General features: G+C 53.1%; 10 protein-coding genes across 11 annotated transcripts, besides 10 other annotated features; 4 read left to right on the forward strand and 6 right to left on the reverse strand.

Moving 5' to 3' along the window:
• Positions 1 to 1,240: 1,240 nt before the first annotated feature.
• EKO05_0000727 (uncharacterized protein) lies at positions 1,241 to 2,074 on the reverse strand (the record flags this gene model as incomplete). Its single annotated transcript, XM_038944779.1, has 1 exon — positions 1,241 to 2,074. One exon carries the CDS (start codon positions 2,072 to 2,074, stop codon positions 1,241 to 1,243), a length of 834 nt encoding a protein of 277 aa, XP_038803271.1.
• Positions 1,745 to 1,874: a tandem repeat.
• A 131-nt stretch (positions 2,075 to 2,205) lies between the features above and the next one.
• Positions 2,206 to 2,349: a tandem repeat.
• Positions 2,350 to 2,964: 615 nt separating this feature from the next.
• On the reverse strand, positions 2,965 to 6,433 carry EKO05_0000728 (GPI inositol deacylase; the record flags this gene model as incomplete). The annotated part of the gene is made up of 2 exons (XM_038936583.1): positions 2,965 to 5,787; positions 5,837 to 6,433. 2 exons carry the CDS (start codon positions 6,431 to 6,433, stop codon positions 2,965 to 2,967), a joined length of 3,420 nt encoding a protein of 1,139 aa, XP_038803272.1.
• A 142-nt stretch (positions 6,434 to 6,575) lies between these two features.
• Positions 6,576 to 6,627: a tandem repeat.
• Positions 6,628 to 6,878: 251 nt separating this feature from the next.
• Positions 6,879 to 6,912: a tandem repeat.
• A 58-nt stretch (positions 6,913 to 6,970) lies between these two features.
• Positions 6,971 to 7,038: a tandem repeat.
• Positions 7,039 to 7,968: 930 nt separating this feature from the next.
• On the reverse strand, positions 7,969 to 8,835 carry EKO05_0000729 (uncharacterized protein; the record flags this gene model as incomplete). 2 transcript variants are annotated; one of them, XM_059635486.1, is made up of 2 exons in its annotated part: positions 7,969 to 8,441; positions 8,541 to 8,835. In XM_059635486.1, the coding sequence occupies 2 exons, from the start codon at positions 8,833 to 8,835 to the stop codon at positions 7,969 to 7,971; spliced, it is 768 nt and encodes a 255-aa protein (XP_059491469.1). The 2 variants fall into 2 exon arrangements, with proteins under 2 accessions (XP_059491469.1, XP_038803273.1); XM_038944780.1 differs by having other exon boundaries at positions 7,969 to 8,835.
• Positions 8,836 to 9,613: 778 nt separating this feature from the next.
• Positions 9,614 to 9,650: a tandem repeat.
• Positions 9,651 to 9,657: 7 nt separating this feature from the next.
• Positions 9,658 to 9,714: a tandem repeat.
• A 144-nt stretch (positions 9,715 to 9,858) lies between these two features.
• Positions 9,859 to 9,916: a tandem repeat.
• A 360-nt stretch (positions 9,917 to 10,276) lies between these two features.
• On the reverse strand, positions 10,277 to 13,878 carry EKO05_0000730 (Glycoside hydrolase 2 (Mannanase, beta-galactosidase); the record flags this gene model as incomplete). Its single annotated transcript, XM_038936700.1, has 2 exons — positions 10,277 to 13,699; positions 13,747 to 13,878. 2 exons carry the CDS (start codon positions 13,876 to 13,878, stop codon positions 10,277 to 10,279), a joined length of 3,555 nt encoding a protein of 1,184 aa, XP_038803274.1.
• Positions 12,070 to 12,117: a tandem repeat.
• Positions 12,258 to 12,274: a tandem repeat.
• Positions 13,879 to 14,368: 490 nt separating the features above from the next.
• Positions 14,369 to 14,691, forward strand: EKO05_0000731 (uncharacterized protein; the record flags this gene model as incomplete). Its single annotated transcript, XM_038936961.1, has 3 exons — positions 14,369 to 14,386; positions 14,442 to 14,551; positions 14,604 to 14,691. 3 exons carry the CDS (start codon positions 14,369 to 14,371, stop codon positions 14,689 to 14,691), a joined length of 216 nt encoding a protein of 71 aa, XP_038803275.1.
• Positions 14,692 to 14,885: 194 nt separating this feature from the next.
• On the reverse strand, positions 14,886 to 16,381 carry EKO05_0000732 (uncharacterized protein; the record flags this gene model as incomplete). Its single annotated transcript, XM_059635487.1, has 2 exons — positions 14,886 to 16,113; positions 16,191 to 16,381. The coding sequence occupies 2 exons, from the start codon at positions 16,379 to 16,381 to the stop codon at positions 14,886 to 14,888; spliced, it is 1,419 nt and encodes a 472-aa protein (XP_059491470.1).
• A 337-nt stretch (positions 16,382 to 16,718) lies between these two features.
• EKO05_0000733 (uncharacterized protein) lies at positions 16,719 to 17,468 on the forward strand (the record flags this gene model as incomplete). The annotated part of the gene is made up of 1 exon (XM_038944781.2): positions 16,719 to 17,468. The coding sequence occupies one exon, from the start codon at positions 16,719 to 16,721 to the stop codon at positions 17,466 to 17,468; it is 750 nt and encodes a 249-aa protein (XP_038803277.2).
• A 225-nt stretch (positions 17,469 to 17,693) lies between these two features.
• EKO05_0000734 (uncharacterized protein) lies at positions 17,694 to 18,803 on the reverse strand (the record flags this gene model as incomplete). The annotated part of the gene is made up of 2 exons (XM_038936954.2): positions 17,694 to 17,937; positions 17,989 to 18,803. 2 exons carry the CDS (start codon positions 18,801 to 18,803, stop codon positions 17,694 to 17,696), a joined length of 1,059 nt encoding a protein of 352 aa, XP_038803278.2.
• A 3,517-nt stretch (positions 18,804 to 22,320) lies between these two features.
• Positions 22,321 to 23,608, forward strand: EKO05_0000735 (Cellulase; the record flags this gene model as incomplete). Its single annotated transcript, XM_038936942.1, has 2 exons — positions 22,321 to 22,923; positions 22,973 to 23,608. The coding sequence occupies 2 exons, from the start codon at positions 22,321 to 22,323 to the stop codon at positions 23,606 to 23,608; spliced, it is 1,239 nt and encodes a 412-aa protein (XP_038803279.1).
• A 565-nt stretch (positions 23,609 to 24,173) lies between these two features.
• On the forward strand, positions 24,174 to 25,802 carry EKO05_0000736 (uncharacterized protein; the record flags this gene model as incomplete). The annotated part of the gene is made up of 4 exons (XM_038936507.1): positions 24,174 to 24,443; positions 24,498 to 24,914; positions 24,962 to 25,306; positions 25,356 to 25,802. The coding sequence occupies 4 exons, from the start codon at positions 24,174 to 24,176 to the stop codon at positions 25,800 to 25,802; spliced, it is 1,479 nt and encodes a 492-aa protein (XP_038803280.1).
• Between the last annotated feature and the right edge of the window lie 129 nt (positions 25,803 to 25,931).

Below are 25,931 nucleotides of genomic sequence, written 5' to 3' on the forward strand. Positions count from 1 at the left end.
GATGCTGTCGCAAGGTTGCGCAACTTTGAGGAAGAAGCCAAGAACGACCTAGGCGGTTGATTCAAGTTTCTCTGTCGTGACCAGTACGATTTGAACGAAAATACCTCAACTTTGGGCTGCACGCTAGTAACCACAGTAACGAGCAGTGATCTAACCCAACGTTGATATTTGTTGGTCCGCCATCGAACCATAGCAGGCTCGCTCAACCGACCTCAATCCCGAGCGTGGAATCAGAAATGGAACGCTTGAGCAGGATATTCGGGGACATGAAAGAGATCCGGTATGGTTGAACGAGCAGGTGAGCATGATCCAGGAGCAAGAGCCACTGCGTCAAATCATGATTGCGACACATCATAGTCCAACCAGAGCATAGGCAAAGTACCATGTCGAGTCATTTTGCTACAATTTTGCAGGACGAACTTTGTTGGCGATCGCCCGCCGTGAAGCTATGGGCATCTGGGCACACACACTACAGTTGCTCGTTCCGCGATGAGGAAACAGGAAACCTTGTTGTTGCAAATCAGAGAGGATGCGCTGGACTCGGGGGCTCACGGAACGGGTCAAGTTTGGGAGTCGTGGTTGTTGAAGCTGGGGGAGAGCACTGCAGTTTAATTGATAAACTGAACAGCATCATGCAAGTGACTTTCAGGATCTCAGGTCTTTTACAAGCTAAGGCTTGCGAGGCTGGGAGCGTTCTACGTGCTTGCAGTAGTGTGGGATATACAGTCATTCCGGATAAGCAGACGGTTGTCCAAGACCAGTTGTCTAGTGCGACTCGACCACCGATCTCGGCACACAGTCCAAGCTAGTGCCCAAAATGTACACTTTCCGTGTGGCCTGCACACTGCGAATAGACCCCTTCAGCATCTATAAATTTACCGGATTATATATAATTTAATGGACAGGACTTTCATCAACAGCTACAAAGCCTGGTCTTGTGGTGTAAGTTTAAACATCAAACCTTCAGCCTTCGAGCTCCAACTAACAATCATCCAGCTAGTGGTATGATTCTCGCTTAGGGTACCTAAGTAAACGTGCGAGAGGCCCCGCGTTCGAGTCGCGGCAAGACCCATTTTTTGCGCACACGGTGATGTGATACTGCAACAGGGTTGTGCTTTTTTGTGTGTGGAATGTTGTGTATAGGGCGAATAAACCGCACGACAAAGGCAGACACGGCCACGCAGCCCCCTCCAGACCCCCAGACCCCAACCTCCAACTCTGATATCCACCCAACACCTCTTCACACATCACGGCCCTCATCCCCGCCAGCCAACGAATCCCTCCTCCCCTTCAACCCCACCACATTTCCCCTCCCCTCACCATCCTCACAGTCTTTAGATTGCAAGCTTAAATCATACAACTTCAGCGTTTCCACCTCCACCTCCCCATGCCCAACACCACCCGATGCAACCGGCACCCGCCCACCCTTCAGCTCAGCAAGACGAGTCTCACCAATCCAGCGCCCGCGATTCCTCCGATCGCGGGCGTTCATCGATGCGTCGAATGCGTGGTGTGCGGATAAAGCGAGGGAGGTGAGGAGGGAGTCTGTGTTTGAATTCGCACCGACACCATTATCATCATCAGCAGCGTCGTTTGCACGGTCGTGGGCTTTGTCATCGGCTGCCGAGGCGGCGGCGGGGGTATCCGAGGAGCAGCGTTTATCTGGGTGATTTGCGTCGTTGGTTTCAGGGGTTGAGTTGGCGGGTGCAGAGTTGAGGGAAGAGCTTGGGGGCGCTGGGGTGCGGTCTGTGTCTGTGTCTGTGTCTGTGTCTGTGTCTGTGTCTGTGTCTGTGTCTGTGTCTGTGTCTGTGTCTGTGTCTGTGTCTGTGTCTGTGTCTGTGTCTGTGTCTGTGTCTGTGTCTGTGTCTGTGTCTATATCTGCATCTGGATTAACGCAATAATACTCCCGCTGCCCATACTTGACCACAACGCGCCCATCGAAGCGATAATAGCGCGTTACCGTTCGCGCTGTGCAGGTGTGGTATGCCGCGTCGCGGGCTTTGAAGTGGGCTGCCCAGTCCGTTGGGGATGGGGGTTGCGAGGGCATTGCGGGTTCTTCTCGTAGGAACTTCATGTGTGGTGAGAGGTTGAGGTCTGGTCTGGCCGGCAGACAGAGTTGGCTGTTGGTGGTTGGATTTGTGCGGGTAGGGAGGTCTATGTTTGTGGGATGGAGTGTGGGTAATCTAACCAGCAGACAGTGTAAAGGAGTGTAAGAGTGTAAGAGTGTAAGAGTGTAAGAGTGTAAGAGTGTAAGAGTGTAAGAGTGTAAGAGTGTAAGAGTGTAAGAGTGTAAGAGTGTAAGAGTGTAAGAGTGTAAGAGTGTAAGAGTGTAAGAGTGTAAGAGTGTAATAAGAGGAGAGAATGTGTATTTATGAGGAGAGCAGGAAGCTCTGAAAGTGGCTTTTCAGCATACGCCACCTCAGAAACATTGTGGGCCTACAATGAGACAGTTTGCACAGCATTGTAGACGAGAGGCGTGGAGTGCATTATTGATATTGTGTGCATACCTTGGTCTACACGACTCTGCAGCTGTTTTAGTACACAAAGTGTGTATTCTGATGCTCACAGGCGATGGTATAATGTTGCGGAAGTGTAGGCCTCTTATTAGATAATACATGGTGTACAGCTCTGAGCTGATGCCTCAGCCCTTACCCAACTGCCGCGTTCCCGTCGAGCCTTCTAAAGCGCGTCTGACCCATTAAGATCCTCCAATGCAGCGTGCGCCGGTAATCAATATGCACAAGGCGCCAGTATGCAAGATTGCGAAAAGTGAGTCCAACAGCGCCCAAAAGCTTCCAGATACCGGAAAGGAAAGCTCTATGGTCGCTTGGAGATGCTAGCAGAATTCACAACGCCGGTTGAACGCCAATATCTAAATAGTGCGCAGATGGGGCGCGGGGTAATCGCAGTAGCAAGAATGCGTGAAACAAGGAATGCAAGTCAACTAAATAGGCGCTATGTCGGTCAGGGTCGTTTCTTTGTGTCTGTTTTTGAGGTCGTTGTCTCGAACATGCCGCCAATCCTCTTTGCAGTGATGTTGGACGCATCGAAGTGTATAGCGACAAGCCAAGCGCAGAGAATATTTGCGAGGTGGTGAAGCACATACGCGTAGGTAACCCCATAGACGGCAGCGTATGCGGCAATGGAGAAGAGGAAGATGTTGGTGAGGAAGGAGTATCGAGACTGGACGCGGGGAATCATGCGGCCAGTGCTGAGGGTTTCGACTAGGAAGATGAAGGGCATGATGGATAAGATGTTGTGATGCGATGAGAATGGCGTCCACCAATGGACAGCGAGGTTTCGTACCCAGACTACGAGAACCGGCAGGTTGATTGGCAGGATCCAGATCATCAAGATCAGTATGGAATGGGCATAGTTGTAGAAGTTGTAGTTCGTATCGAGACGTGTCTCCTTCGCCAATCTTAAACCGCGGATACAGGTGGCCAGCTGGACGAGACAGAGCACCATGTAGGCAAAGTGGTATGGCACGACAGTAGATATAAGCGACAACAGGATCAGAGTTGTGATGGTTCGCTGTCGAGTCGAGGTGACGGCAAATGCCTTCGGAGTCCTTTGCCCTTCCTCGTTCCTGAGGGCTGCAGAGCTGACCAAGGCGTACACTGTCGCGAGGATGTAGGTGAGCAACAGAGCAACGTAGTTAAGAACGACGCATATCCCAATGCACATAAGACCAAATAGCGGTACAAGAAACCAGAAAAAGTTGTCATCCGATCCCAGAAGAAGTTCGTGGTTAGCGTCATCCAGAAGTGCAGTGGTGTTGCTGGATACGGCGTTGAGCGGCCAGTGCTTGAACGTCTCCTTGCGAGCACCGGCCAGGGCAACTGACAGAAAGGTCAACGCTGCCAAGACGAGGGGCAGAGATGTACGCAGACACTCATTGAAGCCGTTGGCGAAGCTCATGAAGATGCCTGTCTCATCATAGACTCTGAACTGCTGGCGTATGACCAATGCGACGATGAACAGTGGGAACGCTGCAAAGACGATTCGGTAACGCATCCACAACTTGCCCAAGCTTCCTAGGACATCGACTCTCAGATTCACTTCCACGGTGCTGTCGCAGGTTGGGTCCGACCAGATCTGCAGAGACAGACCACTTGATGTCTGCTTGTGAAAGAGGGTGGGCGGCATGTATGGTGAGACGCCATGCAAGTTGAGTGTGGCGTCTTTGACATTGACGAAGAACTTGCTCTCATGCACGTCCGTAATGTACTGTCGCAGCAGAGGTGCAAACAATTCTCCACGGTCGCATGATTGCTTGCCAACATGTATGTTGTATGCCAGCAAGGCCGAATGCAAAGCTGGCACCTTGATGTCCATAGCCAAAGGGCGGCGGTTCGACAATCGAAGGTTCAGGCCAGTCGTCAGAAGGCGTTGCAAGCCCATGTCTACTCTGTAGACCGAATCGGACGCATTGCTGAACTCAGCAACTACCCAACCAGTGCTGCGTTCGCCGGATTTGTCGACAACAGCAACGAACTGCTGATCTGACAGGTCTTTGAGGTCGTACTGCAGATACGAAAAGGGCCGTTGGTCGGTCCTGAAGGAGAAGGTGGACTCGCGGGTGGACTCTGGGAGAGCAACGACGTCCGATGCTGCGTTCTTGCATGCGAGCCGAGTAGCGCCAGAGTTGTCGCCAGAGAGATCCATATTCATGGAGAAGAGCGTCGCTGATAACCCCGTCTGATATGGGTACACACTGCAGAACAAGACTTCGAGCTTGCCATTCTCGCCCAGGGCATCCAGCTTCTCATTGGTCAAGAGTGTGAATTTCTTCTCCTGGTGCTCGTCTTGAGGGGGCACAGGTAGCAGATAAGCCTTTGGTTTTTGTTGTGACTTTCCGAGGCTTCGCAGAACCAGCTTTTCGCCCTGCGAGATGACCGCACTGTCCTGTTCCAGAGTAAGAAGCGTTTTCGCTTGCTTGTGCGGCAACGTCTTTTCAACGGTGTCTTCCAGTCCTGTGAGGAACTGTTTCTTAAACCCTCGCATGCGTTCGGCGCGGGGCACCGTCTGCGTCGCTCGCGATGCGTCAATGACGTCGTACAGAGCACGCACAACGCTCTTCCTTTCCTGGTCGCACCATGTGATGGCCAAATGATCCATCCCTGTCCAGACATTGGGCATGGAAGACGTGAAGACGGTGAAGCCGTGGGTCTCGGGTACCAAAGATGCGATACTGGCATAGTCTGAGGATACCACCGTATCGAGACCACCACCGGCAATGGATATCAGGGTGACGTGCCATAGCGGATTGTCGATGGCCCACTTTTGGGAGTAGGCGTGTCGCCAGTAGTCGTTGACGCCCTTGTAGAGCCGGACAATGTCTCCGTCAAAAGACACGGGTGGCCTGGCGTGCGGTGCTGCAAGCGTGACAATGGTGTTGATGGAGTTGGACTGGTAGTTGGGCATTGTGAGCATGGTCCGAGCTACCATGCCTCCCATGGAGTGTCCCAGAATGACAACCGACGTGGGGTCCGGCAGATTTGAGTCGCGAGCCGAGCGCCCTGGAGTGTGGTATAGGGATAGGATGAATGTGATGGCGTCGTTGAGATATTCGGCCTGATCCAGCAGTGTCTGGCCGTGGAATGCTGTAAAGTCTTCGTTGAAGTCGACGGTGAAGAAGTCCAGCGGCTTCTTTCCTGCTCTGCTGGCGGCCACGTCGTGCCTCAGAGCGTTGTGGTAGTGGTATGCTGCTTCAGCTCCCAGTGGTCGCACTTGCTTGTAGCTGCCCGCGTTTCCGGGGATGAAGAGGACGGGCACTCCTTTGACCTGTGGCACATTAGCATGTGTGTGAGTTTCCGTGCGTGCTTGTACACACCCTGCTGTCGTCGTCTATGCCGCCCTCGCGGTAGAGGTACAACGAGTATTTGCTGGCAAAGCGGGTGTGCTCGGTATCGAAGTCGTCAAACTTGTGGAAGATGGGACGCATGTACGACATCTCGCAGCCTTTGGTGTCGAGCTGGCGCGTCAGGAATGACTGTACCATGAGGAAGAGGGCGGCGAGGCCCAGTAATGTGGTGAGCAGTGTGTATGGCGAGCATGCCCAGGGGTTGCGCAGGCGCAACCTCCACCTGCCGTTCTGCCCCTCCACCATGCTGTCTGACGTGATGTCCTTTGCGGGCGGCCCGGCAGCAGTGGGGCATGTTTTCTCGTTGGACAAGGCCATGGCGGTTGGGGGGTCGGTGGGCGCCGAGGTGCTGGGTTGACGTCGTGTTGTTGCAGGCCGCTGGAATGGCACATGCGCCTGTTCGCTCCTCCTCTTTGCCTCTTTCCAGTGTGGTGTTCCCGCTGCGGTGCCTTGAAGCCGGTCATTCACCGCGACGCCATGTTCCGGGGGTGGTGCGGCCAGACAGTCGGGGGTGGAGACGGAGAGGTCGCGACCTGGACTTGGCGCTGTCGGCGGGGACGGGCGCATTTAAAGAGGGTGAGAGGGCGCACAGCGTGGTCCCGCGTGGCTCCTGCCTCGGGCGTGATGTGCAATTCAGGGTCCAGCGAGAAGAATGAGAAAGTGGCCCGGTGCCTGGTTCCTCCCACACGGCTACCACGACAGCGCGTTCCTGGACGCTGGACGCTGGACGCTGGACGCGGCGCTGGACGGCGGACGCTGGATGGCTACGGTCGCACGAAGAGGTCACGGGCAGGGTCTGCACAGCTGCAATGGCGTGCAAAGGTTGGCAATGGCAGTCTGGCGTGCAGCGTGTGTGCAGCGGCTGCACATGGGGGCCAGCGAGAAATGTTGAGTGCTAGCTGCACTGGGGGCAGTGGGCGACGCAATGGCCAAGAGCGAATCGAGCCTCGAAGAAACGAGCGACAGCTGCTTCAGCAGGGCACTGAGTGAACAGTGAGAGGCGCCAGGAGATGAGCGGCGGGCGGCGAGCGGCGAGCGGCGAGCGGATCCACCAGAGCACTAATTGCCTCCAGCGCGCACGAGCAGCACAGAACGAAAGAGAAAGAGTGACGAGCGACGAGTAACGAGTAACGAGTGACGGGCGACGGGCGACGGGCGACGAGCGACGAGCGTTATCATCGTGACATGCACTGCTAGCCTCAACCTCGTTCTTGCAGACTCTTTGCCTGGCGCGCAAGGCTTGCGGCTAACGGGCGCCATGACGAAAGAACAAAAGGCCCGTTGCTGCTTGGCTTGGCGCTACTCGGCACCGCTCACCACCACGAGACACGAGACCACTGTCCAGTGCAGCGTCGTTTCAACGACCCGGCCTGGACCATCTGGGGGAACACGAGCTCTCCAGCACCTCCAACGCGGTCCTCGCGCCTGTCGATAGCCGGTCGAGGCTTGTGGGGACTGCATGTCTGCTGCCAGCCACTGCAGCTTGCAAGTCTTGGATGGGAGCCTCTCCTCTCACACCCACGCCTGGTCGAGGTCGAGAACGGCTGTTTCCAACGACGTCACTCTTGCAACGACATCAATGAACATGCCAAAGCACGAGGTCCAGACTCCACCAGGCTGGCAAGCCACCGACTTGCAGTGGAGCCGGACAGTCCAGCGGCAATCGGTTGGCACCACGGCTGCAGGATCGATGTTGGACGATCCTCCACCCACGCTCCACACGTGCACGACCTCTTCAAGTCCCCGGCTCTCCACGACAACCTCCGGCTCTTGCTCATTCAACATGCACGCTGGTACTTACACACTGGTACTCACACACTACTTGCTACACAGGCAAGAGCGCCAGCCCACCCGTCTTGGCACCACGATCGGTCTGCCGTCGTCTTACTGAACCCTTATCCGTGACCGCTTATTGGCTAGAGGACCACACTTGCGGAAGCTGCGGCGCGCATTGCGCGTCTTCTTGGTCCCACAACACAGTACGCTTGGCACGTATCTCTGGACAACAACATTGCATGTTCGTCACGACCAAGATTCAGATACGATTACCTCCCAACAACAACCAGCAGCCATTCCTGCCGCCGACAAGTACTCCCCGTGACCTATGAAGACGTATCACCGTACTCTGGCTGCCCCAACTCCTCTTCCAGCTCCTGCAGATGCTCCACATCCGCCCACCGCACCTTCTTCGCCATATGAACATCATCAAACCGCACCACCTTCCACTTCCGCTCCCCATCACGGCGAGCAAAACATGATTTCCGCTCATCTACCATCCCGGCGCTCTCTGGCACTTCGGCATTCAACGACATGCGCAGACGGTACTTGAACCCCAGCGCTTTGTCGCGTATGCGCGCCTCGTTGCTGAGTTTCAGCTGCTCGTGCGCCCACGCTTCGTTCTGCTGCAGCGACTTCAGCTTCGGCGCGTCAGTGCGTAGGTGGGCAAACTTTGCCTCGAGCTCCAGGTCGATGGGCCGGTGCGTGCGCATGCGGTTGCATTTCGCTAGGCGCTGCTCGCGGCGGACTTCACGGGGGATGTGTTCGTGGGAGGGTGTGGTGGTGGGCTTGCCCCATGCTTCGACACCACCGTTAGGACGCTCGTTCAAGGACTTGCGCTGCAGCGAATTCGCCTCGTAGCGATGGTTCAAATGGGCCCAGAGGCTGCGCCGCTTACCTTTGTGGCGCTCGAGCGCCCATGCGCCTACGTCTTCGGAGACAATGACAACAGCAGTCACCGCGTTCTTCTTCTCCGCCACGCAGGCCCGATGCGCGTCCGACAAATTCAGTCCGTTGAGCGTCGCCTCGTACAGATCAAGATTCAGATACTGCTCCTTGTCAGTATACACGCCCTTCTCGAAGTAGTGGACAGGGAAGTAGACGGCGGGCTTGGCAGCGTAGGAGAATATGGGGTAGTGGTCGATGCTGTATGGTTTTTCTGAACCATCCGTCTGCATCTCTTGCTTCGACATTTCGCTGATAAATTCGTCTGATATCAAGAAAGTGTCGCACGAGTCTCTGACCAGCAGATTGGATCGAGCGGAAGATGCAGCGACCGGAAACTCAGTAACCGCAGGTTCTAACAGAGAGGTCGGTATCAAACACAGACACCACGACTTAAATACCATTCATCACACTCGTAGAAAAGCGCCATGAACCAACAGCGCTCGAACCTCTCGCGGCTAGTACTAGTTACTAAAATACTGGTTCCACACAGTGACTCAACAATGTCTCACTTGCTGAATCCACACCCAACGAAACCCCCTGTTCAGGATATTCTCGTCTTTAGCCTCTCACAGTGCGGAATCTACGATGTCAAATAACACGGCCTGCAGTAGTACGGCACTGTTCGCTCCCAAGACAGCTCAGCTTCGAATGACTATCCATATACCTCTGCGCTCGACGTAGACCTTGTTGTGTTCTTCATCTCTACATGAGCGTGTAGAGACTTCTCAATGGAGAGGAAAGATTGGGATGCTCAGGAGGTGATTGTGGAACGTGGTGTGGTGTAGCAACCCACTTAGATCATCTTCTTGTTTTCTCGTGGTTGGCATGGTTTCCGATCCTCAACGTCTAGCTCTACAATTCCATCTCTCCCTCTCCAGCAGCTACCAAACCCCTGACGTTGAAAAATTAGCGACAAGCCCTTGCAAATGCGGTAACGAAGCGCTACTACAGTCTCGTCGTCATCTATCTTGCATCCACAGACTCAAGCCTTGACTGTACGAAGTACTGAACATCGATGGATTTCATCCCAGTAACCTCCCATTCCATCCCATCCCATCCCCGAACGCCAACCACCCAGCTCAAACCCCAACACCACTTTAAACTCAACCACCACCACAACCACAGACGTATTGATTCCGACCGAAGCAGCTCTAGGAAGATATCATCGCCGTTATACACGCACCCCCACCTACCCTCCATCTACTACCGCACACCTTGCAAAAAGAAAAACCCCACAGCCCTCTCTTCCAGATCCCAGGACCAACCCTCACGGCCACAGCCACAGCTACAGCCACGGTCCCAGCCACGGGGACAGCCACGGGCACACACCTGCGGCACAAGTGGCAAGCCACCCACCCCACCCCGTCTTCGCTGCGCAGTCGTGGAGAGAGAAGACTACACGCTCACTGCCTACATGCTCACAGACTGCGTTCGGCGGCTGTGGCGATGTGGGGGAGCTGCTGAGGATGACAGTGGACAGTGGGGAGTCGGGAGACTGGAAAGCAGGGTGGAGGATGAAAAGGCAGGAAAGGGAAGGAAATGGAAGGAGTGGAAGGAAGGGGGAAAAGCACGTGGATGTTCTTTGCAAGTTCCGAAGAGTTTCAAATTTGCACTCTCACAAAACGCCACGACGATGCAACACAACGCGCCATCTACTTGCAGCCGCTCTGATGAACGTCACACGACTTACTTCCGCCTCTTCCCACCACCGGCACCGCCCCGCCCACTCTCGCCATCGCCCTGGTGGTGTCTCTTCTTGCCCTCGCGCTGCCAGTACTCCTGCTTTTCGCGCTTCTCCCTCGCCTCCTTCATCTCCTTGTTCTCCTCAATCTTCTTCTTGTACGGTTGCTTGCGCTCCTCTTGCTTAGCGCGGCGCTTCTCGACCTTCTCGTTGCGGATCGCCATGACCTGGTTCATCAGGCGTCTGGCCTTCTTCTCCTCGCCGCCCAGCACGACGGCGCGCTTCTGGAGGTAAGTCTCCTTCTTCTGCGGCTTCATCTGCGCGATTTGGCTCTTGAAGGGGAGCTCGGCGGCGAGTTTGCGCGGGACGCGGAGCGGGTTGAATTTTCGCTCTTCGCGCTCGATGGGGCGGTAGGCCGAGTTTTTGATGGATGGGGTCGGGAGGTTGAGTTCGGCGCGGACGGCACCGGTCAGGCGCATGCCCGTCCAGCTCGTGCTCTCGCCTGCTTCCTTGTCTTCGGCTGTGGGTGGGACGAGCAGGTTGGTAACGGCGTTGTAGAAGCGGCGGGGCTTGATGGGGTACCAAGCTCGCAGGAAGACAATGTCAGACATCAGAATCTTGTCCTCGAAGGTCGCTCGGAAGTTACCCTCTGGCTTGGACAGCGCGCGTTTGATTTGACCGCGGACACCGGAGACGGTGCGGATTGAAGCGCCTTCGAACTTTGCGATTTCGAGCGAGGACTTGAACATGTCCTTGATGAAAGCTGTGTTCTTGAAGATCTTGTATGGGTGTCCTGTGAGTTTGAGCTTCTTGACGATCTCGGTCGATTCGTCGACATTGAGGACAACACCGGTAGCTGATATCCGGAAGCCAGGAGACTTGTTCGAAAGCGACTGGATGCAGCAGAAACCTGTGTTGGGCGCAACGAGCGGGCCGTAGAAGGTACCGAAGCAATGCATGTGCTCTGGGGTGTACTTGAGCATGCGGTTTCGCGTCCGCGAGTCGGAGATGGAGTAGATAGGAGTGGTCTGGAATCGTCTCCATCCGAGGGAGAAAATGAGGGGATCGTTGGTCTTCAGGATCTTCTTGTGCCAGCGGTGGCGCTTGATACGGATCTGTACGAAGCCAAACCGTTCCTCAGTCGGCGTCAGACCGCCAATGAGGACTGGGAATCGGGGATTGAAGTTTGTAGAAAACTCGCAAGGGACCTTCTCGAGTACAATACGTGCGTATGTGCCAGCCTTGTGCCCCTCGACGCGTTGACGGGAAGCTTCGTCCAGCTGGTCAAACTCGGCGCGGTTGATGTCGAGCTGCTTCTTGAGGAGGGCCTTCTGCGCATCATACCAGTCGTCCTCGCCAAACTCTTCTTCTTTCCCACCTTCTTTACGTGCATCGGCTTTGTCGTTCATGAAGCCTTCTCGATCCTCCTCTTCGAATCGCAGCTTGAGCTCTTCTTTCCGTTTTGCGTTCTTCTCTCGCTCCGCTTCAATATCATCAACTTCAGCCTCAGCCTCGGTGTTGGGCTCGTCGCCACCGAACTTCTCCCCAGTTTCGAGGTCCTCAAACTCGCCATCACCTTCGTCGTCATCGCCCTCACCATCAAAGCCCTCGAAGTCATTGTCCTCGCCATCGCCATCGCCGCCCTTGCCGGACATGTGACCTGAAGCGAATCGACTCTTTAGTGCTTCAAGGTTTTCCTCATCTTCCCACTTTTTCGCCAGCTCTTCGTAGTTGAAGCGCGCAATGTATCGGTCTTCGTTGCTTGTATCTTGCGCCTTGGACTTCTTGAAGAAACCACCGTCGTCGTCCTCGTCCGCTTCAATATCCTCTTCTTCGTCATCGCCCTTCCACTTCTTAATCACATCTTCTGGCGCAATATCGAGGTTATACATCAGCTTTCCAAGCTCTGCGATCCGGTATGGACGCTTTCGTCCGTGCATCTTTGCAGCGTTCTCACGAAGATTAGCTTTCCAGTTCAAGGCACCATCGTCGTCGTCGTCGTCCACCTCTTCGGAATCGAAGTCGCTGTTCTCCAGATCACTGAGATCCGGCTCTTCTCCAGATACAGAGCCAAGGTCGGAGTCACTGTCAGCGAAAGCCACCTCTTCTGCCGCATCGTCCTTCTCTTCCTTTCGCGCCAGCTTTGGTTTTCTTGTCAATGAGCCGCTTGTATCTAAGAACCCTGTGTCGTCCTCGTCGTCCTCGTCACCGCTGTGATCCTGCTGAAGCTCGTCATCGTCGCTGTCAATGCCGTCTAGGTCCGCGTCATCGATGTCATCGGCGTCAGCAGCTCGTGCTTTTCTCTGCGACCTGCGCCCTGTGTTGCCGGCCTCGTCCTCGTCATCGATGTTTTTGTTGTTGACAAGCTCACCGCCGCTGAAAAGCCGGAATCCTCGGTCGTCTTCGCCGAGCAGCTTCCTGCCACCCTGCAATCCGATCATCATCTGCTCTCCGAGTCCGCGCTCCTGATTAGGTTCTTCGTCTGGGTTGAAGGTGTTTGTCTTTACATCAATGTACACAGCATCTTTGTCGACCAAAACACCACCAACATCCGACATGGGCGCATACAGAATCTTCTGCTTCTCGCCCAAGCGTGTGCGCTTCTTCTTGCCCGTGAGCTTCTCAGCCTGCTTCTCAAAGTACGGTGTCGGACATGGATCGGGCAGCGCCTCGGTCGATGTGACAGTCAGATCGCCCACACCTGGAACGTGTACCCTCGACCCGCCCGCTGGGAAATTGGTGCCTCGCAGATAGCCATACAGCGCGATGGTGCGATCGCACTTGGAATCCTGCTCAATATCGGTCGGTGGCGTAATATCGAGGAATCTATCCGCCAAACAGTAGGGATGCGTGTTCCTCCACACCAGCGGTCGCGGGTTCTTCATGACACTCAAGAACCTGCTCAAGTTCATGACCTCCCTGTCGGGGTACCGGCCGTTGACTACACCGGAGAGGTAGAACAGCTTGGCGCCCTGGTACAGCTCGCTCCAGAACCTGTGCTTGAGGCGCTTCTTCTGCAGTTTCAGCGTCTCTTGCTTCCTGAAAAGATCCAGATGTGTGAGGATACCGAAGACGTTACCCGGCATACCGGAGGACGAGAGCACGTTCAGGAATTCCATGGTCTCCATTTCGAATCCGTAGTTGCCGTCAATCATGAGCAGGCAGATGTCGACGACCTTGGCAATATCAATCATGCTGGCGAGCGAGTCGGACGGACATTCAATGAACGTGAGGCGGCGGCGTTTCGAGGTGACGACGGTCAGCGGCCCGGACGGCGAAGAAAGCGTCTGCTTGGTGTAGCGTCTGATCAAGCTCTTGATGAGTGTCGTCTTGCCGACACCCGAGGGACCGACCACGGCGACGATGATTGGGGGCGCTTCCTCGGGCAGGCGGTCGACGAGCGGGACGTGGAGGCGCTTTTCTCTGACCTGCTGCTGTCAGTCCGTAATCCAGAAGAATGAAGCACGCCACATACATCCTGCGAGCGCGCACCCTGCTTCGCCAGTCTTCCGGGCGCTGCATACGCAAAGGCCTTGGGATTCGGCCCTCCAGAATGCGCCTTCTTCTCCTTCACCTTCCTGTGCGGTCTGTTCGCCTGGTCCGCCATGTGTGCGACTGCTAGACGTGTCTACCTTCAGAGACACTTCCTGGGTGAGCAGCACGCAAAACTCTTGCAGTAGAAACAAAAGCGCGTGCGTCTCGACGTTGCGGCAAAGCTGCGCTCTTCCGAGCACCAAAATTTCGAAACTAGCGGGCGCGCTAGTGCAGCTGGGACAGGGATGCACCCTCGAGTTTATCGATAGGCGGAAGGCGCGATCCTTGGCGCTGCCCCTCCCCTCGACTGGACCCCACTAAAGGGCTTGCCGTACTCACAACACGAGACCGGCCGATGACGTGCGTGTCCCGCCGTCAGCGCGCATAACCAAGGCTCACATGGAGCAGCCAGGGTCTCTGATCGGATAGGCCGAATGCTAGATTGTCTATAAAGCACGCCTTGACTCTTACCTGACGCGTGCTTGCACTACTCAAGACACAGACACAATCAACACCTTGAACATTCGCACCCCTCACTACCCTCACGACTACATTCCGCCAAGATGCCTACCACATACAACGTATGCTGTTCTGGACGCAGCGGACGGACGCTGGATCCGGGCTAATCAGACACAGGTCACTCTCAAGCCCGAGGCCTCTCCTGAGGAGCTCCAGAACGCGAAGAAGGAGGTCGAGTCCAAGGGCGGCAAGATCACCCACGAGTTCTCGCTGATCAAGGGCTTCACGTATGCTTCGTCTCGTTGCTTGGATCAAGGATGGGTTGCTGACCTTTGATAGTGCCGAGCTCCCTGACGACCTCGTCTCCACCTTCGAGTCCAACGACAAGATCACCGTCGAGAAGGACTCCGAGGTCACCACCCAGTAGGCTCCCCCATCACACCGATATTGGACACGGCATGAGTTACGGACATAATGAGGCATGATGCATCTAAGCATAGCGCTTGCACAGGCAGACACTTGGGTATATAGCTACGAACAACATCTCTGATGACACCTTCTCCCGCTTCTCGATTCACCACACGTGAGCACATCTTAGTAGCAAGCTTATCAAGCTACTTGTTACTCTCGTTCCTGATCTACCCTACCCACACCCCTCAATTTGAGATACACATCTGTGCCCCACCCCCACAAGCTCTTCACTTCAATCCCACCCCCAAAGTACTCAGCATACGCCCTTCCCAGCGGCAGTCCATAGCCCAGACCTGCCAGGCTATGTGCGCCATCACCTCCAGGGCCTGTCATGGCATTCAGTGCGTCCATGCCGCTGCCTGACCCGCCTCCTGTGAGTGTAGTGGACGCCTTGTCCTCGTTGAAGGTGGTGAAACTGTAGTCCCAGATGTGCGCGAGGTTCTCCGGCGAGATGCCGCCGCCACGATCGCGGATGCGGATGGTAACGCCGGGCGTGCTGTGTTTGAGCGGCAGGATCTGGGCGTCGGATTTGGGTGATGAGGACGTGAGGGCACCGGTGAAGCTCTGCGACGCAATGTCCGTGTTGCCTTGGTTCGTGTTGCTCAGGCTCGAGTTTATGCGGCTGTAGTCCTCGTGGTCGCTGGCTTCTTCGTGCAGATCTTTAGGCGCGATGGTAACCTCGATAGGCTCGCGTTCTTGGCCGCTTTCGACCGTTGCACGGAACGCGTTTTTGAGCAGCTCGGTCATGATGTATTCGAGATGGGCGGGCACGTGCGCAAAGGTATAGTCTGGTTCTCCGTTGATGACTATACTGGGTCGTACGCCGTATTTCAGCTCGCAGATCTCGCCGACTACGTTGGCGCAGTGATCTACAATGCGAGCGGGCTTGAGCTTGGTGTCGATCACGCCGATGAAGCCGGGTGCTTCGTCCGACTCATGCATAATCTCGGCATGTGGCTGACTGGAGAAGTGCAGTGAGAGATGCTGCTCAGCAATGAGTCTTGTGCCGATCCTTGCCCGCAGATGCTCGTCCAGGAAGCGTGTGACGTCCCTTGGGCTGATATACTTTCTCGCCTCCAAGAACCCCCTCGCTAGTATGCTGATCGTGTTTGCATGTGTTTGAACCAGATCAGCCATGACCTCTGTGAACTTGATCTCATCCTCCAGCGACGTAATCTCGTGTTCTGCCCATGGCAGCAGTGTGGACAGGCTGTGTATGTAGTTGGCATGAATTTTTGAGACATGAGGGTTCGAGACGACGATGAAAGGCAAATTCCGAAGCGACTGAATACGATGCGCCAGTCGTGCAGGTAGAATGGAGAGGGTGAAGTTTGCGGAGGTGAGCAGTTGCTGCGTGGTGAGAGGAGGTCTTCCGTGTCTGCGCACGCGACAAGAATCAGCATTGAAAACCTCAAACAGCAGCTTATACCCCCATCTCTCCCGGGGCGCCCTTACTTTACAAGGTCAGAGAGGGTCAATGGGTGGAGAGGTAGACTCGCGAGATGCGAGATGTCATGATCGGTGACTGTTCTCGTGTGCAGCCCTCGTACCCTTTCGCGGGAAAAGAACGACCTGCGCGCTATCGGCGGACAGCATGCTCTAATGATATGTGACTGAATAATCAACGGGCGCTGCACTTGTGCCATTGCGAATCCATAAGAACTGTGACTGTCGCCCGAAAAGATCTCAAGATCGAGGGGGTGGGAGTTGTGGAGTCGTGGGAACAGCTCAAGCTTCGACAAGCTCATGTGGGATCGGCGGTGAGGATCATGTGGATACGTCATCGCTTTCTGCGAAGACTACGAAAGCAGCATCCAATCCATCAACCATCCGCCTGGCGTTCACTGAAACGTTTTCTCGACGCTGATCGCCCACTCAGATGGCATTAACAGCCTGTGATCTCGCTCGCTAGTTTTTTCTTACAATTTCGACGGTTTATCAACCCACTACGTAGTGATTGTGATGCCAGCTTCCCTCTTCTCCATGCTCCCTTCTGAGCTCATCTGTCGAGTCTTCGAATCTGCGACCGACTTCTCCACAGTGGTCGCCCTGGCTCAAACGGCACGTGTCTTCTACGACACCTGGCGAGAATATCCAACTGCCATCTGCCGAGCTGTCATCCCTCATGCAATACTGAACCTCGACGATGCTCAGCAATTGCTCGACATGCAGCAGGAAGCTGAAGCTACAAGTGAAATGGAATGCGATCAAAAGCAGAAGTCTATTGTCCGAGCCAAGCGACTCCTGTCCAACGCTCGCTGTGCCTCTGCTGCTAGTAAAGAGTGGGTGCACAACAGCCGGTTTGGAGCATACTTTGAAAGGGAAGTGAGGCCGCGCGAAATTGCCCGGTTTGAGCATGCCTTCTATTGTGTTTGGGCTATTGGTATCATGGGAACGACTCCACATCTACAACACGAGGCATCAGCGTTTCTTGATAACTGCAGTCCACGAGAGCTGTGCAGGCTTGAAGAGCAGGCACAGTTTTCCTATGCTTACGACAAGGAGTTTTTCGAGTCTCTAGGTCTTGCCTTCAACGGTGAAGTTTGGGAATGTGCCCGCGATCTAGTCCCAGAACGCTGGCAGGAGGTAGGTCGCAATCGTTGGTGGGGCAGCATGCGTGTCCCTATGAGGACCACGTTTGTGGGCTTTTATGCTTTCTATGATGAGACCCAGCAATACCTTGAAAGAATCCCAGATGAGGTGGATAGTACTTTCTGGGACAGAACAGATTGATTGCTAGTTGCTAGTATGAAGAAGTACCTACAGAAACCTTCAATTGTTCATTTTTGGCTTCGATTCTGTTGAATCGAACCTTCCACGTCTCTGTATGGGCCTCCTTCACTGTATACACTCTTCAACATCAAGGACAAAAGCTTCCAACTAAGTGTTTGTGAGCTTCCAACAGAATTCACGCCTCAATTCGTCCTTGAGATGATTTTTGCGCAACCCAAGCTTACTTCATACGACCATGCGGTACTTCAGCCAGTCATACTCCTCTATTCTCCCTCTCATACCCTGCAACTCCTCCACATCCCAATTACAGCTCACAAACCTTCCACTAAGCCAGCTCCTCTTTTCTCTGCTCAACCAAACACAAAACGCACCCGCCAATCCCTCATCGTCCGCCAAAATCGCACTCCAAGCATCTCCAGCATGGTTCTTCGTCTGCGGCGTGACAACCGCCCCGGGATGCAGCGCAAATCTACTTTCATCAGCATCTCCACATCCTCACTCACGTCAAAAAATCACTTACGCTTGTACACCCTCTCTCCCATGGTCATTAGCCACACATTCCATCAACCGCATCACGCCCATCTTGCTCATGTTGTACGCCACAGGCGTGAGTTCGCTGACCACCGAGTGCGCGGCCATACTGCACGAGCTGATCAACGTCTGCGGCCCGTCTTTACTCTCACTCAGCAACGGCAAAAAAGCGCGGCTCACGCGCCACACGCCGTTAAGATTGATATTCATGACCCTTGCCCAGTCATCATCTTGCACAAGACCTTGCGGTAGATTGCTCTTGCTCTCGGAGGAGGACGATGGAGGTTCGGTGTACTTTGACATGACTCCCGCGTTGGCTATGACGACATCTACACGTCCCCATTTAGCGCGGACCGCGTTCTCGAGGTCTGTGACCGAGGATGAGCTTTGCACGTCGCAGATCATTTTAAGCACTTCGATTGCGGTTTTCTTTGACGATGCGATCTTGGTGATTTCGCATTCCAGCGTGTCGAGATCCGAGCTTGTTCGTGATGAGATTGCGATTCCCGAGCATCCTGCGCGCGCAAATGCGAGGCTGATATGGTACCCTAGTCCTTTTCCTGCACCCGTCACAACGATAATAAATGGTCTTGGGAGGGTAACAGAGCTTGGGTCGATGTTGGCGGGGATCTTAGAGTGGAACGTTGATGTGAAGTTGAGGCCGTAGTGAGCTGGGAGGGCGTCGTTGGAGAAGTTCATTGTGGAAGCGTCAGTTCGATCTAAGCTTGAAAGTGTGGATGAAGGAGTGCTCTTCTCCATAAAATATTGGCTGTGAGGTACAGCATGTAACCAAGAAGCTGTCATACTAGTGCTTCCTGGGGTGATGATCGGCGCAGTCGACGTCGTTAGTGCGACTAGTGGATGGAATAGCAGACGTCTCTCTTAGACTATCGAGGCCTTGCGTATAGTCTGATAAGCCTCCCACTCAAGCAAAGGAGTTTGCATGTATTTTACGTTGTACCCCATCATACTGTGCTCGTTTCTGTACGACCGTCATCCATCTAGCCAAAACCTCCATATTATAAACGCGACAACCAACAGCCAGTGACTGTTGCAAGCTTCATTTTTTCAAACATATGAGGAGCGTATCAACTGTACAGCCACTCATTTCTGACATGTCCAGGTCCTATATCCATAGATGGACAGACGACACATCCTGCGTCTGCCTCCTTTCGCATCTCTCCAATTATAACGCGGACGTCATGAAGTGCTCTCGTTCCCTCCAAAATATCGGTATGAGATGTATAGTGTTTTTGGAAGTAAAAACTAGTCCTTGCTGATGTTGAGACGTCACCCAACACATCCGATCATGATCCCAGGAAACACTGAAATGCTAGTTGCCATGAAGAACTAGTGCTCAAGAGGTAAACAAAAAGCCTGCGGTGGTGGTACCAAGACGTACTGACCTCCATTGTGGTATCCGCTCAAGATTTTTGTCGAAATTTCCGCTCTCTTCTTTGTTTGGTTTTAAGTTCGATACGTCCAAAGCCATCCTTCCCATCATTTTTCAACGACTTGTGACATCGCAGTATTGTGAGATTCGTGACTGATGCAAGAATCTCTCATGGTTACTGTTTGAGCATTTTCTATATTCTACTGCGGGTGCCACTGTACATGAATAAGGTCGTCTTTGGTGACGTTGATCGGTATATATCTGTGAAACTCATTGCTACTTTCCATATTGCTCAATTCATGCACAAAGACATCCACTTTGCCATCAGGTTCACAATATAAAAATCTCCACACGCAAGCTCAGCTTCTACTGTATTTCCGTACTTACTATCCACAAGCTGAAATGGCAATAGAAACTCCGTTCATCTTCTACGCTATTTGCATCAGTGTTGGTCTCCTTACCATCATCGTAGGAGCTGTGCTTTACGCGCGTCGCAAGAGTCCTATCTGCTGGCCTATAAGCCGCAAGGTCGACGATATGGAGCAAGGCTGCGCTCCGCCTAAGATCATAGCTGCTTAATCAGGCACTCGTGCCGTCCCAACACTGAATCATTATATGATTGGAGAATCGCTGGACATTAGGCGAGAAGCTCAAGGTGGATGAGAACCTTGCCGGTTTGAATTAAGAAGAATCTGAAGCCGCTTCGGCGCGTGGAAATCATGCGAGCAGAGATTGATGGAGGCGCGTGGAGCGCTCGTGTTATCTGACCAGAACGAGAGAACTTGTATAGATGGGGTGACTTGAGTCAATTGAATATGCCTCAGTCTACTCAGTAAAAATATGTGAAGTTTTCTCTATGAAATTTCTAGAAGTTGGGTTGATATTTGTACCTAGAAGTCCGTAGAATTACTCTAGGCTTCATCGGCGTCTGCCCTAGTTCCTCGACTCTCAATGAATTGCTTCTTGTCATAATGAAAATCTAAGTTTGAGCCCATTTACGCTGTTATAAATTAGCTTAAGGTGGCTCACCACAGCGTGGCACAATCCTTTCACATCTCCAATAAAAAATTATCATGTTGTTGCACAGTGATACTTTAAGTAAACACGCAGCAAACACAAACCGCACGGGAGAACACTCATTTCATTCGCTCTGTTCTGCATGAGCAGCTCTAACCATTACAAGCCACTGTTATCTGTCCGACGGCAGGCCTGGGCCATGATATCAGTATGCAAAAATTCACGGCTAAGATTGGCGAGTGGGGGGAAAGGCCTAGCCTCATGCTTGGGCTTCTCCTTGCCATCATCATGCTGTTTGGCCCACCGATTTCCCAAAATTTTCGCAGGGACAATGAGTTAAACCTCGAATTTGGCATTGTATTATCAGAGCTGGCACCTACTCCATCTGACTATGCATCATAGTTCTTCGTTGTCATTGCAGCTGTATATTGAGACGCTACATAGCTATGCACGCATGGATTGAGACATATGCTATGATCACTCCTTCGATTAGACATATCCTGACACCGAGTAAGAGTTCGAGGCTGCAACAGCACGCTGCACAATGTCTTACATCTTGCAGCGATAATGTATTCTGATGGACCTAATGCATGCACAATACACCTATAAATTGAGTCAGGTCTGTACAATGGTCTTTGAGCCAGAAGATAAATACTGCTTTGTCCTGCCAGATTGCTGATGTTCAAACCAAGCACATCCACCAGCCACACTCTTATCATGTTTGGAAACTTTCATACTCCTGATAAAATGTTCCCGGCCATCTGGAAGACAATGACTGCGCCAGATTTGACGGTGCAAAAAAGCAGATATACCTATTCCAAACCTACAGATCCCAAATCACTGCTCGCTAGCGACGATACGAATGTTTCTGAAGTTGATTCTGAAAGGTATGGTCCTTCAGATATTCTTTCTCAGGACGCGCAGCCTGTCCAAAGCTTTGAAGCTACTCACCCGCATTCTCCTGACGTACTGAGTGAGTTTCCTCCGTTTAAATATACAACGCTACCAGAGTGTCCCCAGGACGAGTCTTTGCAACCAGAGCAGGAGCTAGCTAGAAGTTGAAGTTTCAAATTTGAATGAGAAGAATTGCCACTGAGCTCAGTATTCGGGTGGAGAGCGTGCACTAAGAAGGGGTAGGCACTACTTTCAACGTTGGCCGACATATTGGCTTGCGAGAAGTCTGCGAACGGCTATGATCCAGCTTATCAGCACCAATATCTGTAGCTTTAGTATACCAGTCAGACAGATGGATTTGTGGCTTTTGAGAATTAGCTGCACCTGCAATGTGATTCTTCTATTGGTGGTGCGCATGTGACTTACAGCATCCTTCTTCTCTGCGAATAGTAACCCTTTCTTGTCTAGCCGAAGCATGAATGTGGACACATCAATCGACCATACTGCCCGAGTAGTCGCATATCTTGAACATGTGAGTCCAGCCTCACACCTGGATCATGGAAGCCCTCATCTATTCTGCAAGATAATCCACGATCCGGGTAAATACCCCGGCTTGCCGGCTCCTGGCCGAAGCCCCCGTAATAAACGGCAATCAATTTTCAACGAACGACGCTCTCGAGCGGCAGTAAGCGAGGCTTCCATCATGTGTTCTACCGGGCCGATCATGCGTACCTTACATTTTGAAGCCCGTTTCGCCCAATAGGACCGAGAGCGGGGCCAGAGGGTAAATACCCGTGGAGAGACTGGGATGCTGATTTTACCGCACGTGTGCTTCCGTGGCATCCTAAATGAGTGTTTCAACTAGATCTTGCCATAGGGAGAAAACGACAAGACGGAAGCTGATATACATTTCCGTCTTAGTCGAATGGCTTGAGTATAAGAAGACATCTCTTGTCGCTCTTTTGTATCATCACGCAATTCCTCGTGACAGCTGCTTTCTCTGATCGGCCAATCATCATGGTCCACTACGCTATTCTCGCATCTGCTCTTCTGAGCATCGCCGCCGCACAATCCCTTGGCAAAGGCAAAGAAGTGCATCCTAAGCTCACCACTTACGAGTGTACCAAGAAGGGAGGCTGTAAAGCGCAGGATTCCTACATCGTTCTCGATGCAGCTGTCCACTCGATCCACCAGAAAAACGACACCACCAAGGGCTGCGGAGACTGGGGCAAGGCAGCCGACCCAACCGCATGCCCTGACGAGAAGACCTGCGCAAAGAATTGCATCTTGGAACCCATCAGCAACTATGCCGACTACGGTATAACCACCAAAGGTGCAAGTCTACGCATGGACTTCTATGGCAAGGACAAGAAGTTCCAGAGCCCGAGGGCGTATCTTCTTGCTAAGGGCGAGAAGAACTACGAGATGCTGAAACTGACTGGCAAGGAGTTCACATTCGATGTTGATGTGTCGAAGCTGCCTTGTGGCATGAACGGTGCTCTGTACCTTTCCGAGATGAGGGCAGACGGCGGGCGTTCGAGCTTGAACCCTGCAGGCGCGGCCTATGGTACAGGATATTGCGACGCTCAGTGTTTCGTCACTCCTTTCGTCAACGGTGTTGTGAGTAGTAAATGTTGTTGTTCTTCTATGCACATACTTACGTCTACAGGGTAACATCGATGGTTCTGGCGTCTGCTGCAATGAGATGGATATTTGGGAGGCCAACAGTCGCTCTACCCAGATCGCACCCCACACGTGCAGCAAACCCAGTCTGTTCAAGTGCCAGGGTGCTGAGTGTGGAGCCACCGGTCTTTGCGACAAGAACGGCTGCGGCAAGAACTCTTACCGTAATGGCGTGAAGGACTTCTACGGCCTCGGTCTCAAGATCGACACCAAAAAGCCCTTCAGCGTGGTCACCCAGTTCCCGGCCAAAAATGGTGTGCTCCAGTCGATCGAGCGCAAGTATATTCAAAATGGCATTGTCTTTGAGGACCAGCCCAAGAACATCACGATGAACGACGCATACTGCTCCACACAGGGCGCCGATACGTTCATGAAGTTGGGTGCCATGAAGGGCATGGGCGAAGCGCTGAGCCGTGGTATGGTATTGGCGATGAGTGTTTGGTGGGATGAAGGTGGCTTCATGCAGTGGCTTGATGGCGGAGAAGCGGGTCCTTGTGATGCTACTGAGGGAGACCCAAAGAACATCGTCAAGGTGCAGCCAGCACCTTCGACTACTTTCTCTAACATCAAGTGGGGAGAAATTGGGTCAACGTTCAAGGGAAGGAATCAGTGGACCGCATAGAAGACTGAGCGCGTGTAGGAGAATTGACTTGCAGTGCACCCAATGCTTATAGACTGTTTGAAGAGATGGTTAATGCGGTCTTTCCCTCGCTAACTCGCTTACCTATTAAGGCAGCACAGCTTTGCCAACCAATTCAGCCAATCGGCAAACGTCAAGCAACTGGCGGAGAACCAGCGGAGAACCAGCGGAGAACTTCTCATCGACCGATTGATGTGTCGACGGTTTCGCTCTCTAGTGCTGACATTGGGAGCTAAGGGGAGCTGATCGTGGTATTTTCCCCAGCAATTCTTGGCGTTGCACAGTCTCCTTCACTCAAAGCGGCTAGCGATTATCGCACTTTTTCGACTCACCTGGATTCACGGCTGCGCAAGACCACGGGGTTCAAATGGCAGGAAACGATGTGCTCATGTCGTGAGCATGAAGTGCAGGGCGATGGGTATAAAGACTGGTCGGTGAGCCTGGTGATGCTGGAGTAATTCGATTCTCCGCCTGCATTTCTGCGCGCGCTCCTACAAACTACCTGCAAAGTTGGCCACTACCTATGTCGCGAACCAATACAGCGATAATGACACCCGCCACCACAACCTCTCCTTCAAATTACGCTTCAAAGTCGATCGTTGAGCTCCGACCTGTCCCCCCAGCAGCACTCCGTGACTCAGGGAGACTACGGTCCGAAGACAGGTCCAAGAATACCGACCCGGCTGAATTTCTACCGCAGCCGTCTACAACTGTATCAGTCGTTGAAAGATGGAACAGCTCTAAGGTCAATATCTTTCGCACGGCAGCAACATTGTTTGCGTTTGTAATTATGGGCGCTAACGATGCAGCATACGGCGTGAGTAACGCTATAATGCACTGAGTACAGTCAGTATACTGATGCTATTCCTAGGCCATCATTCCATATCTTGAAAAGTACTACGATTTGAGTTACGTCATCGTTTCTTTGGTGTTCCTATCGCCTCTGGGCGGTTATGTCGGCGCTGCATTGCTCAATAACTGGATTCATGTTCGATTCGGTCAACGCGGAGTAGCCTTCCTAGGACCCTTCTGCCATCTGGCAGCATATGTTGCAATCTCTCTGCATCCTCACTATCCCGTTCTTGTGGTCATCTTCATCATTGCGGGTTTTGGCAATGGTATCGAAGATGCAGCCTGGAACGCCTGGGCTGGTAACATGGCCAATGCAAACGAAGTGTTAGGATTTCTTCATGGTTGCTACGGCCTTGGAGCAGTGCTGAGTCCACTTGCAGCAACAACTCTAATGACTAAGAGCGGCTGGATGTGGTATGAATTCTACTACATTATGGTAGGTTGTAACAACGTAATTCATACACAACTGACTGACCCTGACAGATTGGTGGTGCCGCGATTGAACTTGCAACATCTATGACCGCTTTCTGGCCAATGTCAGGCCAAACATACAGAGAAGCAAACCCTCGTATCAACGCCGCTTCCGAAAGCCGCCTCAGAGAAGCACTCAGAAGTCGGGTTACCTGGGTGTCTTCGATCTTTCTTCTCGGCTACGTGGGAGCTGAGGTCGCACTGGGAGGCTGGATTGTTACCTTTATGCGCCGAGAACGTGGCGGTGGTGACTTTGAATCTGGTATGGTAGCGACAGGTTTCTGGACAGGTATCACAGTCGGTCGACTTGTGCTTGGGTTCGTCACACCTAGACTTGGAGAGAAGTTTGCGGTTCTTGTAAGTTGAAGCAGTATCTTTGGTCGATCGTACGCTAACCTTGATATAGACGTACATCATCTTCGCTATGGTCTGCCAACTCATGTTTTGGCTTGTTCCTTCTTTTCATGTCTCGGCTATCTTCGTTGCACTCCAGGGATTCTTTCTTGGCCCATTGTTTCCCGCCATCATAGTGGCGGCCACCAAGGTATTACCCGCATACCTTCATGTTTCGGCGATCGGCTTCGCAGCAGCGTTTGGCGGTGGAGGCGGAGCGATTCTGCCCTTTGCCATTGGTTCACTGGCGCAAGCAAAAGGAGTCGCCGTATTACAGCCAATTATCTTGGCTGTTCTTGTCGTTCTTCTTCTTCTCTGGTTTTGCTTTCCGAAGCTCGACAAGAGGATCGTCGGCGAGATTCCGGCCGGACCCGTGAGCAAAACGAACAGGTGGCTCAACATCGACTTTGATCTTGTCGAGACTGGAAAGCGAACCATCCGCAAAGCCCGTGGAATGTGAGTGTGACATGGTTGTGCGCATCAGCAGGCGCCGTTCTGGTTTTGAATAGTGGGCCAAGCTCATTATCAAAGCGCCGGACAGATGGAAAGTAATGGCTGGGAGCCGTCCAAAAGGCTAGAGCAGAACGCA

Source organism: Ascochyta rabiei, chromosome 1 (assembly GCF_004011695.2).
Source record: "Ascochyta rabiei chromosome 1, complete sequence".
In the NCBI taxonomy this organism is placed as follows: Eukaryota; Fungi; Ascomycota; class Dothideomycetes; order Pleosporales; family Didymellaceae; genus Ascochyta; species Ascochyta rabiei.